Source organism: Rattus rattus, chromosome 7 (assembly GCF_011064425.1).
Source record: "Rattus rattus isolate New Zealand chromosome 7, Rrattus_CSIRO_v1, whole genome shotgun sequence".
NCBI lineage: Eukaryota > Metazoa > Chordata > Mammalia > Rodentia > Muridae > Rattus > Rattus rattus.
The window spans coordinates 130723467-130736051 of NC_046160.1; the positions used below are offsets into that span (position 1 = coordinate 130723467).

General features: G+C 53.8%; 1 protein-coding gene across 8 annotated transcripts in view; it reads left to right on the forward strand.

Moving 5' to 3' along the window:
• Mta1 (metastasis associated 1) overlaps positions 1–12585 on the forward strand; it is a 38623-nt gene that overhangs the window by 21711 nt on the left and 4327 nt on the right. For 7 of the 8 annotated variants that reach the window (XM_032908557.1, XM_032908558.1, XM_032908559.1 and 4 more), the window contains 12 exons: positions 211–337; positions 407–470; positions 3470–3587; positions 6625–6727; positions 7616–7715; positions 8012–8200; positions 9998–10072; positions 10415–10473; positions 10740–10855; positions 11151–11302; positions 11408–11597; positions 11730–11819. In XM_032908557.1, the coding sequence (XP_032764448.1) occupies positions 211–337; positions 407–470; positions 3470–3587; positions 6625–6727; positions 7616–7715; positions 8012–8200; positions 9998–10072; positions 10415–10473; positions 10740–10855; positions 11151–11302; positions 11408–11597; positions 11730–11819 (1383 nt within the window). Of the gene's footprint in view, positions 1–210; positions 338–406; positions 471–3469; positions 3588–6624; positions 6728–7615; positions 7716–8011; positions 8201–9997; positions 10073–10414; positions 10474–10739; positions 10856–11150; positions 11303–11407; positions 11598–11729; positions 11820–12585 lie in introns of those variants that run through there. The other variant, XM_032908564.1, reaches the window with a different exon arrangement.

A 12585-nucleotide genomic window follows, 5' to 3' on the forward strand; every position in this document is an offset into this window, starting at 1 on the left:
GTCCTGACGGTTAGCCCTGTATTCCAGGGCTCCGGGGCATCTGTGGGGGCCTGCCCAGCGCTCCTGAGCCACCCTGGAACGGCAGGAGATGTGCTAGGCAGGGAAGCGACCCTGCTGTGCTTGGTGCCCTGCACGAGGGAGAGCTAGCTTGGACTGGGGCTGTCGGGTGCCGTCTTAAGAGATGACTGACAGGGTCTCTTTGTCCTCTAGGGGAAGTGGAGGAGGAGGTAGAAAACCCAGAGATGGTAGACCTGCCTGAGAAACTTAAGCACCAGCTGCGGCATCGGGAACTGTTCCTCTCTCGGCAGCTGGAGTCTCTGCCTGCCACCCACATCAGGTAGTTCTCGCAGCCCTACCTGGCACCGTGCTGCCTGCTCCTCCTCCACCTACCCATTCTCTCTTCCAGGGGCAAGTGCAGTGTTACCCTGCTCAATGAGACCGAGTCACTCAAGTCCTACCTGGAGCGTGAGGTAAGACCCACCCTCTGGCCTGGACATGACGTCTGCCCTTTTCATTACAGCTCAACTCCTTCCCTACCCATAGGACCCTGTCACCAAGATTCAGAGAAGTTTGGGTCCTGTTGGTCAGTTCAGGTGTTCACAGGCATTCATTCCTTCAAGGTGACCCTTATGTGGAGGTCTCCGCTCTGGGGGAATAAATGTTGGAGTTGGTGAGCACTTTTGCCTCATCAGCCAGGACTATAGGGACAAGAGTTATCTTGTCTCCTACTTGGGTGCTTGCAAAAAAGCCCGTGGGTATCACATGGAAAACAATCTTTCACCAGCCATCTCTGTCCACAGTCTACAGTGACCCCATGGCTGCCTGCCTTGTGGGACATTGCTGCATTTGGGGTAGGTAGTTCTTCTGTAGGGTCACCTTGCATAGAGTTAGGTGTTACACATTAGACGTCACCCCCAAGAAACTAGCATCTCCTGGGAAGTAAAGTCCCCTGAGATGTTGTAGGATACCACTGCTGGGCAGGGCAGGTTTCTGAGGCCAGATGGCTGCAGTGCATGGCGTGGGGGATGGGGCAGTTGAAAGGAATACTAAGTCAAGTCCCTCTCTCTCTCTCTCTCTCTCTCTCACACACACACACACACACACACACACACACACACACACACACACACACACACACACTACCCTGGCCTGGGACTGGGGCAGTTGAAAGGAATACTAAGTCAAGTCCTCTCTCTCTCTCTCTCTCTCTCTCTCTCTCACACACACACACACACACACACACACACACACACACACACACATACACACACACTACGTCTGGCCTGGGACCTAGTCTCTAGAGCTCTGCTACCTTTTCATGAGCCTTGTGGTCTGAGGCTCTGATACAGATAGCTCAGGTTAGCCTATACAGGCCTTCCTCACTGTATGCCCACAGGGAGTGCCCGTGAGCTTGAGAGTACCAGAATGGCGGAATATGTCCACACTCAGCTTACACCCCTCACACAGGAGTCATGTCTAAATAAGAGCTCACTCTCAATACAGAGCCCACTCTATAGCGATACCGACCTGTGCTCTCAGCTGTAGACCCACTCCTTGCCATACATAGCCCAGAAGTAGTTGGATGTGGCGCCTTAGCTCTTGCTACATGAGGCTTTTCAGGGCCACAAGCCTGAGCAACCATAGACATCTTGGTCTGGTGAGAGAGAGCTGCGTGCAGTCCTGCAGGCTAGGAATCTGGGCAGCCATGAGACGTGTGTGCACCCTCAGTTCTCCAGGCAGGCCGTGCCTTTGGAGAAGGCCATGAAGGTTGATTGGCTGACAGGAGTCTAGAGCAGAGTCTGTGACTGCTGCTTGGGAGTGTTTCTGCTGGGCGGAGACGGCTTTCAAAGGACCCGTGCTGACAGCTGTAGGGAAGGCTAAAACTGCAGAATGGAAAGAGAAGAGCACTGTGATCCCAGAGGCCAGCCGTGACGTGCAGAGGCCAGCTGGACGTGCAGACAGTGGTGATCCCAGAGGCCAGCCATGACGTGCAGACAGTGGCGATCCCAGAGGCCAGCCATGACGTGCAGACAGTGGCAGACAGTGGTGATCCCAGAGGCCAGCCGTGACGTGCAGATAGTGGCAGACAGTGGTGATCCCAGAGGCTAGCCGTGACGTGCAGACAGTGGCGATCCCCGTTGTACAGAGATGGCCTAGGCAGTTCCCAGGTGCTGTTGGCTTCCTGGTGTCAGGGCCCACGTGTTCTTTGATGTTTCTTATTTAGATGTTTAAGAACCATGCAGTACCTGAGTGATGAAAATGGCAGGTGCCTGCTTCTGCTGGCTTGGCATCTCCTTGCCCTCTGTATGCCTGAGCGTGCTTTTTCTACTTTTAATTCAGATGCTATGAACCAGTGAGTTGAGTAACCTCCTGGGTTCTGTATAGCTGTGGCCTACCAGACATAACTCCCAGTAGCTTCTGGCAATCATACCTTGCCTAGGCCTCAGCCCTCATAGGCAAAGTCTCAAGAAACAGGGACCCCACCAAGAAGGTTATCCACATCTCAGACAGTAGCCAAGAGAAGGGATGCTTAGCACGATCGGGCCAGCCAGACCTTCCTCCTGGTGAAACTGGCTGAACACAGTGACAGCACCTGAGTCAGCACCACCCCCCAATGAGTGGACTGACCCTAGAAAGGCAGCCATCACCGACTGACATCTCCGTGCAGTGGCCGAGAAGAGTCAGTCGCTTTCAGAGTGGAGCAGGAAGAAGAATGGAAGCTGGAAAGGGGGAATTGTAAGTCATGGGGTGGAGTGTCGAGGTGAGGACCAGCTGCCGAGGAGCCGTGGGAGAACTGAGCAGCAGGCCTGGGGGCAGGAGCATTGAGGGCTCAGACCACTACTCAGGACTCACGCCATGCTGATCATAAGGAATAGGACTGGGCCTCGAGGTCAGCCACAGGATGCGGCCTGGTATGGTCTGTAGCTCTGTCTAGGTGCCTCTTCATGTGCCTGCCTGTCTGCCTGCAGCCCGTGGAGTTCATTCCTAGGCACCGTGGTTTTTGTTGCGCTCATAGGTTGGTTCCCCCCAACCTGTGATGTCTGAGCTACGTTCTCGAGTGGCTCTGCTGTCCTGGAGCACACTGTGTAGGCCAGGCTGGCCTTACTCACAGAGCTCTGCTTGCTTCTGACTCTCAAGTGCTGAGATTACAGGTGTGTGCCTCTGTGCCTGGCCTTCACAAGCTGAGTTTCAAATGGTTGTTGTGACAGAAAGACCGTGAGTGGCTTTTGTGAGGCGGCCTTGGCCAGCTCATGGCTCATCCACTGTCAGTTCCTCACCAGACAAGCACCCTCTGAAGCAGTTGGATGAGGTCTCCCCTCACTTCACTCACTTCTGTTGTTGCAGGGCCTTCTGCCCTGGGGTCACCGCAGGCAGGCCACATCCCTCACCCCCAGAAGTAGCCTGGCTTGGTGGATGCGGTGGGAGAAGACTCGTCTGACACCTCTGTCTTGTATGTGGTGTTTTTCAGGATTTCTTCTTCTACTCTCTAGTCTACGACCCACAGCAGAAGACCCTCCTGGCTGATAAAGGCGAAATTCGTGTAGGGAACCGGTACCAGGCTGACATCACTGACTTGCTGAAAGACGGTGAGGTTCAGGCTGGGCCAGCAGCATGGAGGAGGCTGGAGGGAACGCTCGCGGCTTTACCTGGGCTTCCGCTCTTCCAGGCCTCCTTCCTATGGACACTGGCCGACCTCAGCCGCAAGTCTCAAACCCGACAGCTGCCTGCTCAGCCTGCGGCTCCTTGGCCTCAGGTTTCTCTTGGGCAGCTCATTATGAATTCGATTTATACTGTTGCTGCCACACGCCACACGCCCAGCCTCGTTCCTTACTTATTTTGTTCTTTTATTTATATTTTATTTATATTTTACGCGTATGGTATTTTGCCTAAGTGTTCGTCAGTGTGCCACGTCTGTGCGGGTGTGTGTGTGTGTGTGTGTGTGTGTGTGTGTGTGTGTGTGTGTGTGTGTTCAGAAGATAACTTGCTGGAGTCTGTTTGTTCATCCCCCAATGTGAGACTCAGGAATTAAACTCAGGTCCTTAGTGTACTTTGGAGGTCAGAGAACAACTTGTAGGTTTGTCTCTGTCCTAGCATGTGGGTCTGGAGATTGCACTCAGGTTGTCAGGCTTAGCAGCAAGCACCTCTGCATACTGATCATCTCACCAGCCCCTCCCCCTTGGTGGAGTTAAAGTTACATTCATCCGTTCATGCGTCCGTCCGTCCGTCCATCCATCTGTCCACCCACCCACCCATCCATCCACATGTAGGGGTTTGGTCAGAATTGAGTCTACCTAGGTGGGCAGCAGAGATCAGGTTGTCAGGTGGGTGGGAAGTGCAGAGCAGATTGACATCCAGGGCTTGCAGGCCCCTCCCACATCTTCCCTCAGCAGCCCTGGCAGAATGATCTGATGAGCTCGAGACCCTGGCCTTTGCCTCCTGATAGGGCTCTCAGGCTCTGACCCAGTCAGGCCCCATATCCCACGGAGCTGTTAGCTCAGCTGGGACTGGAGGTTCTGAGAGAGCAGCACTTCTGTGCCCCAGTCTCAGGCACTGCTGTTTGGTGGTTTGGGGTGCCTCAGCTAGAACCGGCTTATGCTAGGGCAGTGTGCTGTCTTCAGAGTGGCTGGCCCAACACGGCACTTGTTTCCTGCTTTTCCCTGCCCTTCCTTCCCTTTGCTTTATGGTTTTCTGGTATTTATTGGACCTCAGAGTGAGGTGCTAAGCCCACTTGGGTGGCAGCTGGGTGGGGCCTGGCTTCCCTCTGAGCTGTGTATGGGAGGCTACCCGTTGTTTGCTGACTTCTATTCCGTGCCTGAGCCTCGTTACCCTGTCTCTAACACCTGGGCATCCTGATGCCCGTGCACAACCTCAGCCAGAGCCAGCCGACTGCTGCCTTCTTTAGCTTCTTCCTCAAATAGCCCCAGCCCTCAAGCTCTGCAGACAGGCCTGAACCATGTCCAGCCTCCTGGGCTGAAGCCATAGTGTCTGCTTTCTCAGCCTGGCTGAGGGGAAGGGTCAGAGGAAAGTCAGGCCTCGGCTGTCACAGTCACATGAACTTGCACAGGGACCAGAGAGGTGGGAGAGGTCTCAAAGGTCAGAGGACCTTGCTTTGAGCATCTGTTCCTCAGAATCAAGCAGCTCTAAGAGTCCTAGACATTTGTGGGCTCATTGGCAAGTGCTAGAAGATCCCCAAGAGAGCCACACTTTGGCTGTAGGGCCTGTCTGTGGAAAAAAAGGAGGACCCCAGAGGAGTCTCCGACCACCAGCATGGCCTTCTTTCCTAGTCTCTGTAGCCTCTTGACACAAAGGTCAGTGGCTTCCCCATAGTGAAAATTAAGTTTTTAGTCGTGTGTGTGTGTGTGTGTGTGTGTGTGTGTGTGTGTGTGTGTGTGCGTGTGTGCGTGCGTGTGCGTGTGTGTGTGGACAAGACCAGAAGTGTTGTATCTCCTGGAGCTGAAGATCCTGGTGTTTGTGAGCTGGTAGACAGGGGTACTGGAAATTGGAACTTGGGTCCTTTGGAAGCGCAATGCCTGCTCCTGACCGCTGAGCCATCTCTCCAGCCCCACTGTGTGTGTTTTGAATGATATAAACTGGAATGCTTGCCTTCGTTCACTGAGTTGGAAATTTCAAAGTGAGCGATGTGGGTTGGTTCCATAGGTGTTCTCTGCTCTCTGTTCCAAGCAATGGCAGGCCATTTGCTGTGAACAGCATCTTGGTTTTGGAGACCTTGGAATTCCAAGAGCTGTCCCTGTGACCCCTGATTAAGCACGGTCCACATCAAGACTGAAACCCACCCACAGCATTGGGGGAAATGCCACCGTACTGGGCCTGTGTAGGCTGGAGTTTATAGAGTCCGGCTGTGGTCCGAGAGCAGCAGAGGACCTGATGATTCAGGCTCCTCAGTTTCTGCCACAGTCCCTGCAGGGTCTTCTGCAGTGGTGGGCTTCCAACTCAGGACCCTGATCGCCTGTGACTAGCAGATCATAAGACTTGCCTTGCCTTGCTCTGTCCTGGATTTAGGACCCATAGATAGTAACTCTTCAAGAGGGTCAGGAATATCTCCTTGTAGACATCCAGTCCTTCTGTTAGAGAGCTTACTCAATGCCCTGAACAGGAACCCAGTATTCTGTGGGGACTCAAGTGTAGGCTGTTCATGGCCACATGGTGGGTTGATGCCAAGGGTCAAAGGGGAGTTGATGGGATCTGATGCAAACTTCGAAGCTTGATACCTTCACTAAATTATGAATGTAGCCCTTGGCTAGAGAACCAGACAATGGATTACAGTGGGATTTCTCCTGGGGCATTTTCCCTAGAGTCATGCCTGGCCTGGCTTGTGACAAAATTCTCCTTAGGATCCTTGATCCTGCTGTATGCTCTTTATGTGTATATGGTTATTTCATCAGGAATTGTTCCCTAATTCCCAGAATAATAGAAATCCAAGAGCAGAGTACCTGACCTCCACCACAAGGGTTGGGTGTGTGTGCCAGCTTCCCCTCCAGGCCAGCATCTCCTGTCACCTGGGGAGAAGTGGTGCCATGGACCTGGGAGCGAACAGACTTGTGGTTACACTGGACATTTCCACAGCCTTTGCTGTTCTCCCTAAACTACACTTGTTCCTCGTAGGTGAGGAGGACGGCCGCGATCAGTCGAAGCTGGAGACCAAGGTGTGGGAAGCCCACAATCCACTTGTAGATAAGCAGATTGACCAGTTTCTGGTGGTGGCCCGGTGAGTCCAGTAATCAGGGGCCAGCAGGATGTTGCCTGGAGCAGTGTGGTGGGTCTTGGGGACATGGAGCCTTAATTTGTACATCCAGTATGGGGTCCATGGTCTTATCCTTGTTTTTTTTGTTTGTTTGTTTGTTTTTTTTTTTTTTTTTGTTTTTTTTTGGAAGCTGGAGACCGAACCCAGGGCCTTGCCCTTGCTAGGCAAGCGCTCTACCCCTGAGCTAAATCCCCAACCCCTTTATCCTTGTTTCTTGCTCAGTCCTTTTTCTGAGTATGAATGCAGCCTGAAAATGTCTCTGGGCTCCTGTGATAAGTGTTCCTAGGCATCTGGGCCTATATTCTCCCTGTGTGTGCCCTGAGGGCTGTCCATCATAGGCAGGTGTTCCTCCCAGGGCTAGGCTAGGACCTGGCTAAAGAGCTCCTGGCTGGCTGAATGGGAGGCCCAAGGCTGCTTGAACAAAGGGGATAGGCCCAGAAGGCCCAGAATCAGCACTGAGCCTCCAGGGCAGTTGAGGCTCAGCAGATCCAGCATGGCCCAGGAGGGCCTGCCTGCCTTTGCTACGGACAGTGAGGCTTAGGGTTCCCAGGTCTGACGCAGTTCCCCATGCAGACAGAGATCTCCAGCAGACACACATGGGTGGATAAGAAAATTCTCTCAACCAGCATTGAGGTATATTTTGTATATTGCTTGCCCCCTGATTGATTTACACACGGGGACTCATGCCACCAAGATGTAGCTACAGCTTCTACCTGTGCTCCTCTAGAGCTGAGCCCCAGAGACCCTTTGGTGCATGTACCACCTGGGTCCTGGCCCTCACTAACTTGCTGGTGGAGGTCATCCCTCCAGGTCAGCTCTGGTGGTTAGTTTAGTGGATCTCCTTCTCCCTAGCTCTGTGGGTACCTTTGCACGGGCCCTGGATTGCAGCAGCTCCGTGCGGCAGCCTAGCCTGCATATGAGTGCCGCCGCAGCCTCCCGAGACATCACCCTGGTGAGTGGGCCGCTTGCCACCTCTTCTGCCTCCTTCTGGGGTCCAGCACCCTCCTAGATAGAGAGGGTCCTAGCGAGGTGACTGAGGACTTAGGATTCCAGCCTCTCCTGGGACACCTTAGACTTATCTAATATGCTAAGGGAGTTAGGTAGGGGTTCCCCCTAGGGGCCTCGGCGGCTACTAGATTGTCACCTTGAGACCTGAAGAGGTGGGTGTAGGGGTCACATCTCAGGTGCAGGAAGATCTCCTTCGAGCCTGGGGACAGCCTGGACCCAGGGGACCCTGCTGTCTTGCAGTTTCATGCCATGGACACGCTGCACAAGAACATCTACGACATCTCCAAGGCCATCTCTGCCCTCGTGCCTCAGGGTGGGCCAGTGCTCTGCAGGGATGAGATGGAGGAGTGGTCAGCATCAGAAGCCAACCTTTTTGAGGAAGCTCTGGAAAAATATGGGAAAGATTTCACAGACATTCAGCAAGACTTTGTAAGTGCTTAAGTAGGCTGGGCTGGTTGCCAGGTTCCCTCTCACCCAGGCCAGTGCGTGTGCCTGTTGTGGCAAGGCCTCTGCCCTCTTGGTCCAGGACCGGGATGGCCACCAGTGAGCGCTCAGCAGCCATAGGCGCTCACGGGAGCTGCGGTGCTATTGTGAACAAGGGTCTCTTAGAAGCGTCCTCAAGACTTCACAGCCGCCTGAACTTGTTTTTGTTTTTGTTCTTAACGAAGCTGCACCTCACTCCCGTGTGCAAGTCTGCAGGGTCTTTAACATGGGAGGGCTGAGTTCTCAGAGCCCCCCAACCCCAAGAAAAACCTTCCCAAAAGCCTCAGTAGTGTTAGAGTTGGCTAAAAGCCTGCAGGCCCTCTGAAAAAGCACGTCTGTATGAGGTGAGGCAGTTGCGCCACCGTCATGACAGCCGTGAGGAGGTGGGGTTATATGGAGCCAGGATATAGTAAATGTAGTATTATCTACTGGACTCCATCAAAATAACAAGACCGAGCATGGTGGTGCATGCCTGCAGTCCTAGTGCTGAGAGGGCTGAGGCCAGCTTGCAAAACAGTGAGACACTGCTACACACAAACAGACCCAGGGTGACAGCCAGGAGCATACAGGATGCTAATGTAGGCTGGAGGCCTGGGAGGCTTGGGTGCTGGTCATTCCCAGGGCCACAATACCCACGGTCTCTGCTTGACGGCCTAGCACATAACTGGATTAAAAAATACCAACTAAATGAAGCGAGCAAAACCTTTTCAGACGAAAAGTAGATCTAGAAGAATTCAAGGGCTAGAGAGATGGCTCAGAGGTTTAAGAGCACTGTCTGATCCTCCAGAGGTCCTGAGTTCAATTCCTAACTCATCTCTGTATAGCTCGTGCCACAGAACGCTTTTCTGGGTCTGCTGTCAGGAACTTGTTTATGTAGGTAAAACTGATGAATCTAAAGAGACAAGATTGCAGGTTACATTCACCTGTCATGCCAGCCTTGGCGTGTAGCTGGTGCTAGAACACATCCCTTGTATGTAGGAGACCCTTGGCATGTAGCTGGTGCTAGAGCACATCCCTTGTATGTAGGAGACCCTGGGTTTGATCCCTACCACTGCTGGAAGACAAACCAAACAGTAACTCTAGGTGGGAGGACTAGTGATGTGGCTTGTGGCCAGGGAGCACTGGGAAAGGGACAGTTAGGGGCTTGCAGCTGTGCTGAGAGAGAGAAACCTCAGGCGCTTAGTTAGCACTGAGACTGAACACTGCGGGAAGGACAAAGCACGTGTGGAAAGTAGCCCTGGAGCTCTTTAACCCAGAGAGCCCCGGGTTTGGCTTTCCAGCCGAGGTGAAGTGCAGGCTAAGACTGTGGCTAGTGCAGCGGCCTCTACTTCAAGCACCTGAGAATGGGTAATGGCAACAAATCCATCGGTCTCTGGCTCTGGAAGCTGCTGCGTCCATGGTTGAGGGTCTGCCTTTGGCAACTGCTTTTGTGCTGCATTGTCTCGTGGAAGGCAGAACGAAAGGCAAGGCAGCAGGTTCTGCCGTCTTGTCCTTGCATCTCGGACCCTTGGTAAGACCAGAACCGAGCTACTGTCATCTCCTTCAGGCATAATGGTAATTGTTTTAGCTTGGGGTTTCTGGGTAAGGGGAAGGCCAGCCACACGCCCGCTGTGGGCTTGCCGTGTTGAACACTGGGGGGCTTGAAGTGATACCCGCCCTGCCGCTGCCACTGCCGTGCTCCTCCCTTGCCTGCTTGAGCTTGGCCCTGTTCCCGCCACCCATCAGACTGCCTTGTCACCGCAGCTCCCATGGAAGTCGCTCACCAGCATCATTGAGTATTACTACATGTGGAAGACCACCGACAGATACGTCCAGCAGGTGTGCCATCCCACTCTCCCGATCCACCTGCCCGTCCTCTCTAGTCCCCATGTAGCCACATTATGTTTGTTCATTCTTTCCCAGTGACCTCTCCTTAAGCCCTAGAGAAAAGAGGAAGGACCTAGGGTCACTAGAGGACTCACAGACTGGGAGGAAGGGACATTCCTGACCCCTAGCCAGCCTTGTAGCCCCACTCTCTGGCCCCAGGCTGGCCAGGGAAGGTCATGCAAAATTTTCCCCAAGGATGCCAATGATGGCGAAACAATAGCCTCCCCCTCCCTGTGTTCTCCCAGCTTCCCTGGCCAGCTTGGTGACCTCCCTAACCCTCTGTTTTGTTTAAAGAAACGTTTGAAAGCAGCTGAAGCAGAGAGCAAGTTAAAGCAGGTTTATATTCCCAACTAGTAAGTCCTACCTTTATATTCCTGGGGCCGGTGGAGGGTGGGAGGTGGGTGTGGGACGCGGGCCAGGCGGCCTCCTGAGTGACCCTTTCATGAGCTTGCTCCACTGGGGAGGAGGGAGCAGGATTTAAGCTTTTTTGGCCCAGGAGTCAAGCTGGGTTTAGTGCCGCACATTTTGGGATATGGCAGCCAGACTACAGTGGACCAGGGATATCTGTGGGGATACAGACACCCCAGGGCACCTGTGACTGATCCTTCTCCTCCATCAGTAACAAGCCAAACCCAAACCAGATCAGCGTCAACAGTGTCAAGGCCAGTGTAGTGAATGGCACAGGGACACCAGGCCAGAGCCCCGGGGCCGGTCGGGCCTGCGAGAGCTGTTACAGTAAGTGCTGTACCTGGCTGGCCCCCATCCTGGGCAGCAGGGCCACGGGAATGCTACTGCGTGGCTGTGGCGCTCACAGGGCCCCTGAAGCCCCATGCCCAAACCTGGAATGACTCACCGTATGGGGCTGCAGTGGTGGTGGGGCAGTTTGGAAGAGTCCTCAGGAGTATGAGGTGGACCTGCTGTGGTCCTGAGCCAGGGGTGGGATGGCTGTGGTGGCGGTGGGGACACTGGGATGCTCTGCACCGTTGGTTCTGCTTAAGAATCCGTCTATTTCCAACTTTGTTGTCCGTAGCCACACAGTCTTACCAGTGGTATTCTTGGGGTCCCCCTAACATGCAGTGTCGCCTCTGCGCATCTTGTTGGACATATTGGAAGAAATATGGTGGCTTGAAAATGCCAACCCGGTTAGATGGAGAGAGGCCGGGACCAAACCGCAATAACATGGTAAGTGGGACACACCATACCTATCTGTCACCTGCTGCATGTCAACCTCAGGTCCTTGGCTTCCAGTCACAGTGCTATATTGGGGCGGTGTGCCCCATTCCACAGAGTCCCCATGGCATCCCAGCTCGGAGCAGTGGGAGCCCCAAGTTTGCCATGAAGACAAGGCAGGCCTTCTACCTGCATACTACCAAGTTGACACGCATTGCCCGGCGCTTGTGCCGTGAGATCCTACGCCCATGGCATGCCGCACGCCACCCCTACATGCCCATCAACAGTGCAGCAATCAAGGCTGAATGTGAGTCTTCTCCTGTTCTCTCTCTTGGGGCTAGCAGGAACCAGACTCAGGCAGGGTGTCCAGCTTGGGGTACAGGTAGCCTGGCTCTTGGGGAACATAGGTCTTCATCGTCAGTCCCTTGTCCTCGCACAGGCACAGCACGGCTGCCCGAAGCTTCCCAGAGCCCACTGGTGCTGAAGCAGGTAGTACGGAAGCCCCTGGAGGCTGTGCTCCGGTATCTTGGTAAGCAGGATGGGTGGGACATAGGTTTCTAACTCTCATCCTAGCACCCCGTCTAGGACACATGAAGTGATCACTAGGATACACTGTGCCAGGCTCAGGAATGCCCGTGATCACTAGGATACACTGTGCCAGGCTCAGGAATGCCCACGGAGAGCTGTACTGTTTCCTTCTTCCTCCAGGCCCTGAGTTCCAGACCCTCTGATTTTAACTTTCCTGGCATGCCCAGCAGCCCTGTTTCCTGGCTAAAGTTTTTGTTTGAGACAGGGTCTCTCATGTGGCCCTAGCTATCCTGGAACTATGTAAATCAGGCTGGCCTCAAACTCGAGATCCTCCCACCTCTTCTTCCAAAGTGTTGTGACTAGAGGCATGTGCTACCACTGACTTCTGACTAGGGTGTACACTAGGTATAACCTACCAACAAGTCCCTAGGGCAGGGTGGACACCTGCTGCTGCAAAGAGGCCTCTCCCCAACATAGCACAGCATTGGAGGCTGCTGTGAGGCCTTGATGGGCAAGGTACTTCTCTGGCTAGCAGCCGTGTAGGGATTTCTCCTTGCTTGTGTTTGTTTGGGGACTATTAATCTCTCGGCAGTGGCCATTTAGGAATGGCACGTCATGAGGTTGAGCCAGATGCATGGAGTCACTTGTGTGCAGGGTTTGAGTGGACTTGAGTCAGTCCTCCACTATGGAGTCGACAGCTCCTCTAGAAAGGACATTCCAGAACCATAAGCTAAGTGTGTTCATTGCAGACACAATGTCTGGCTTTG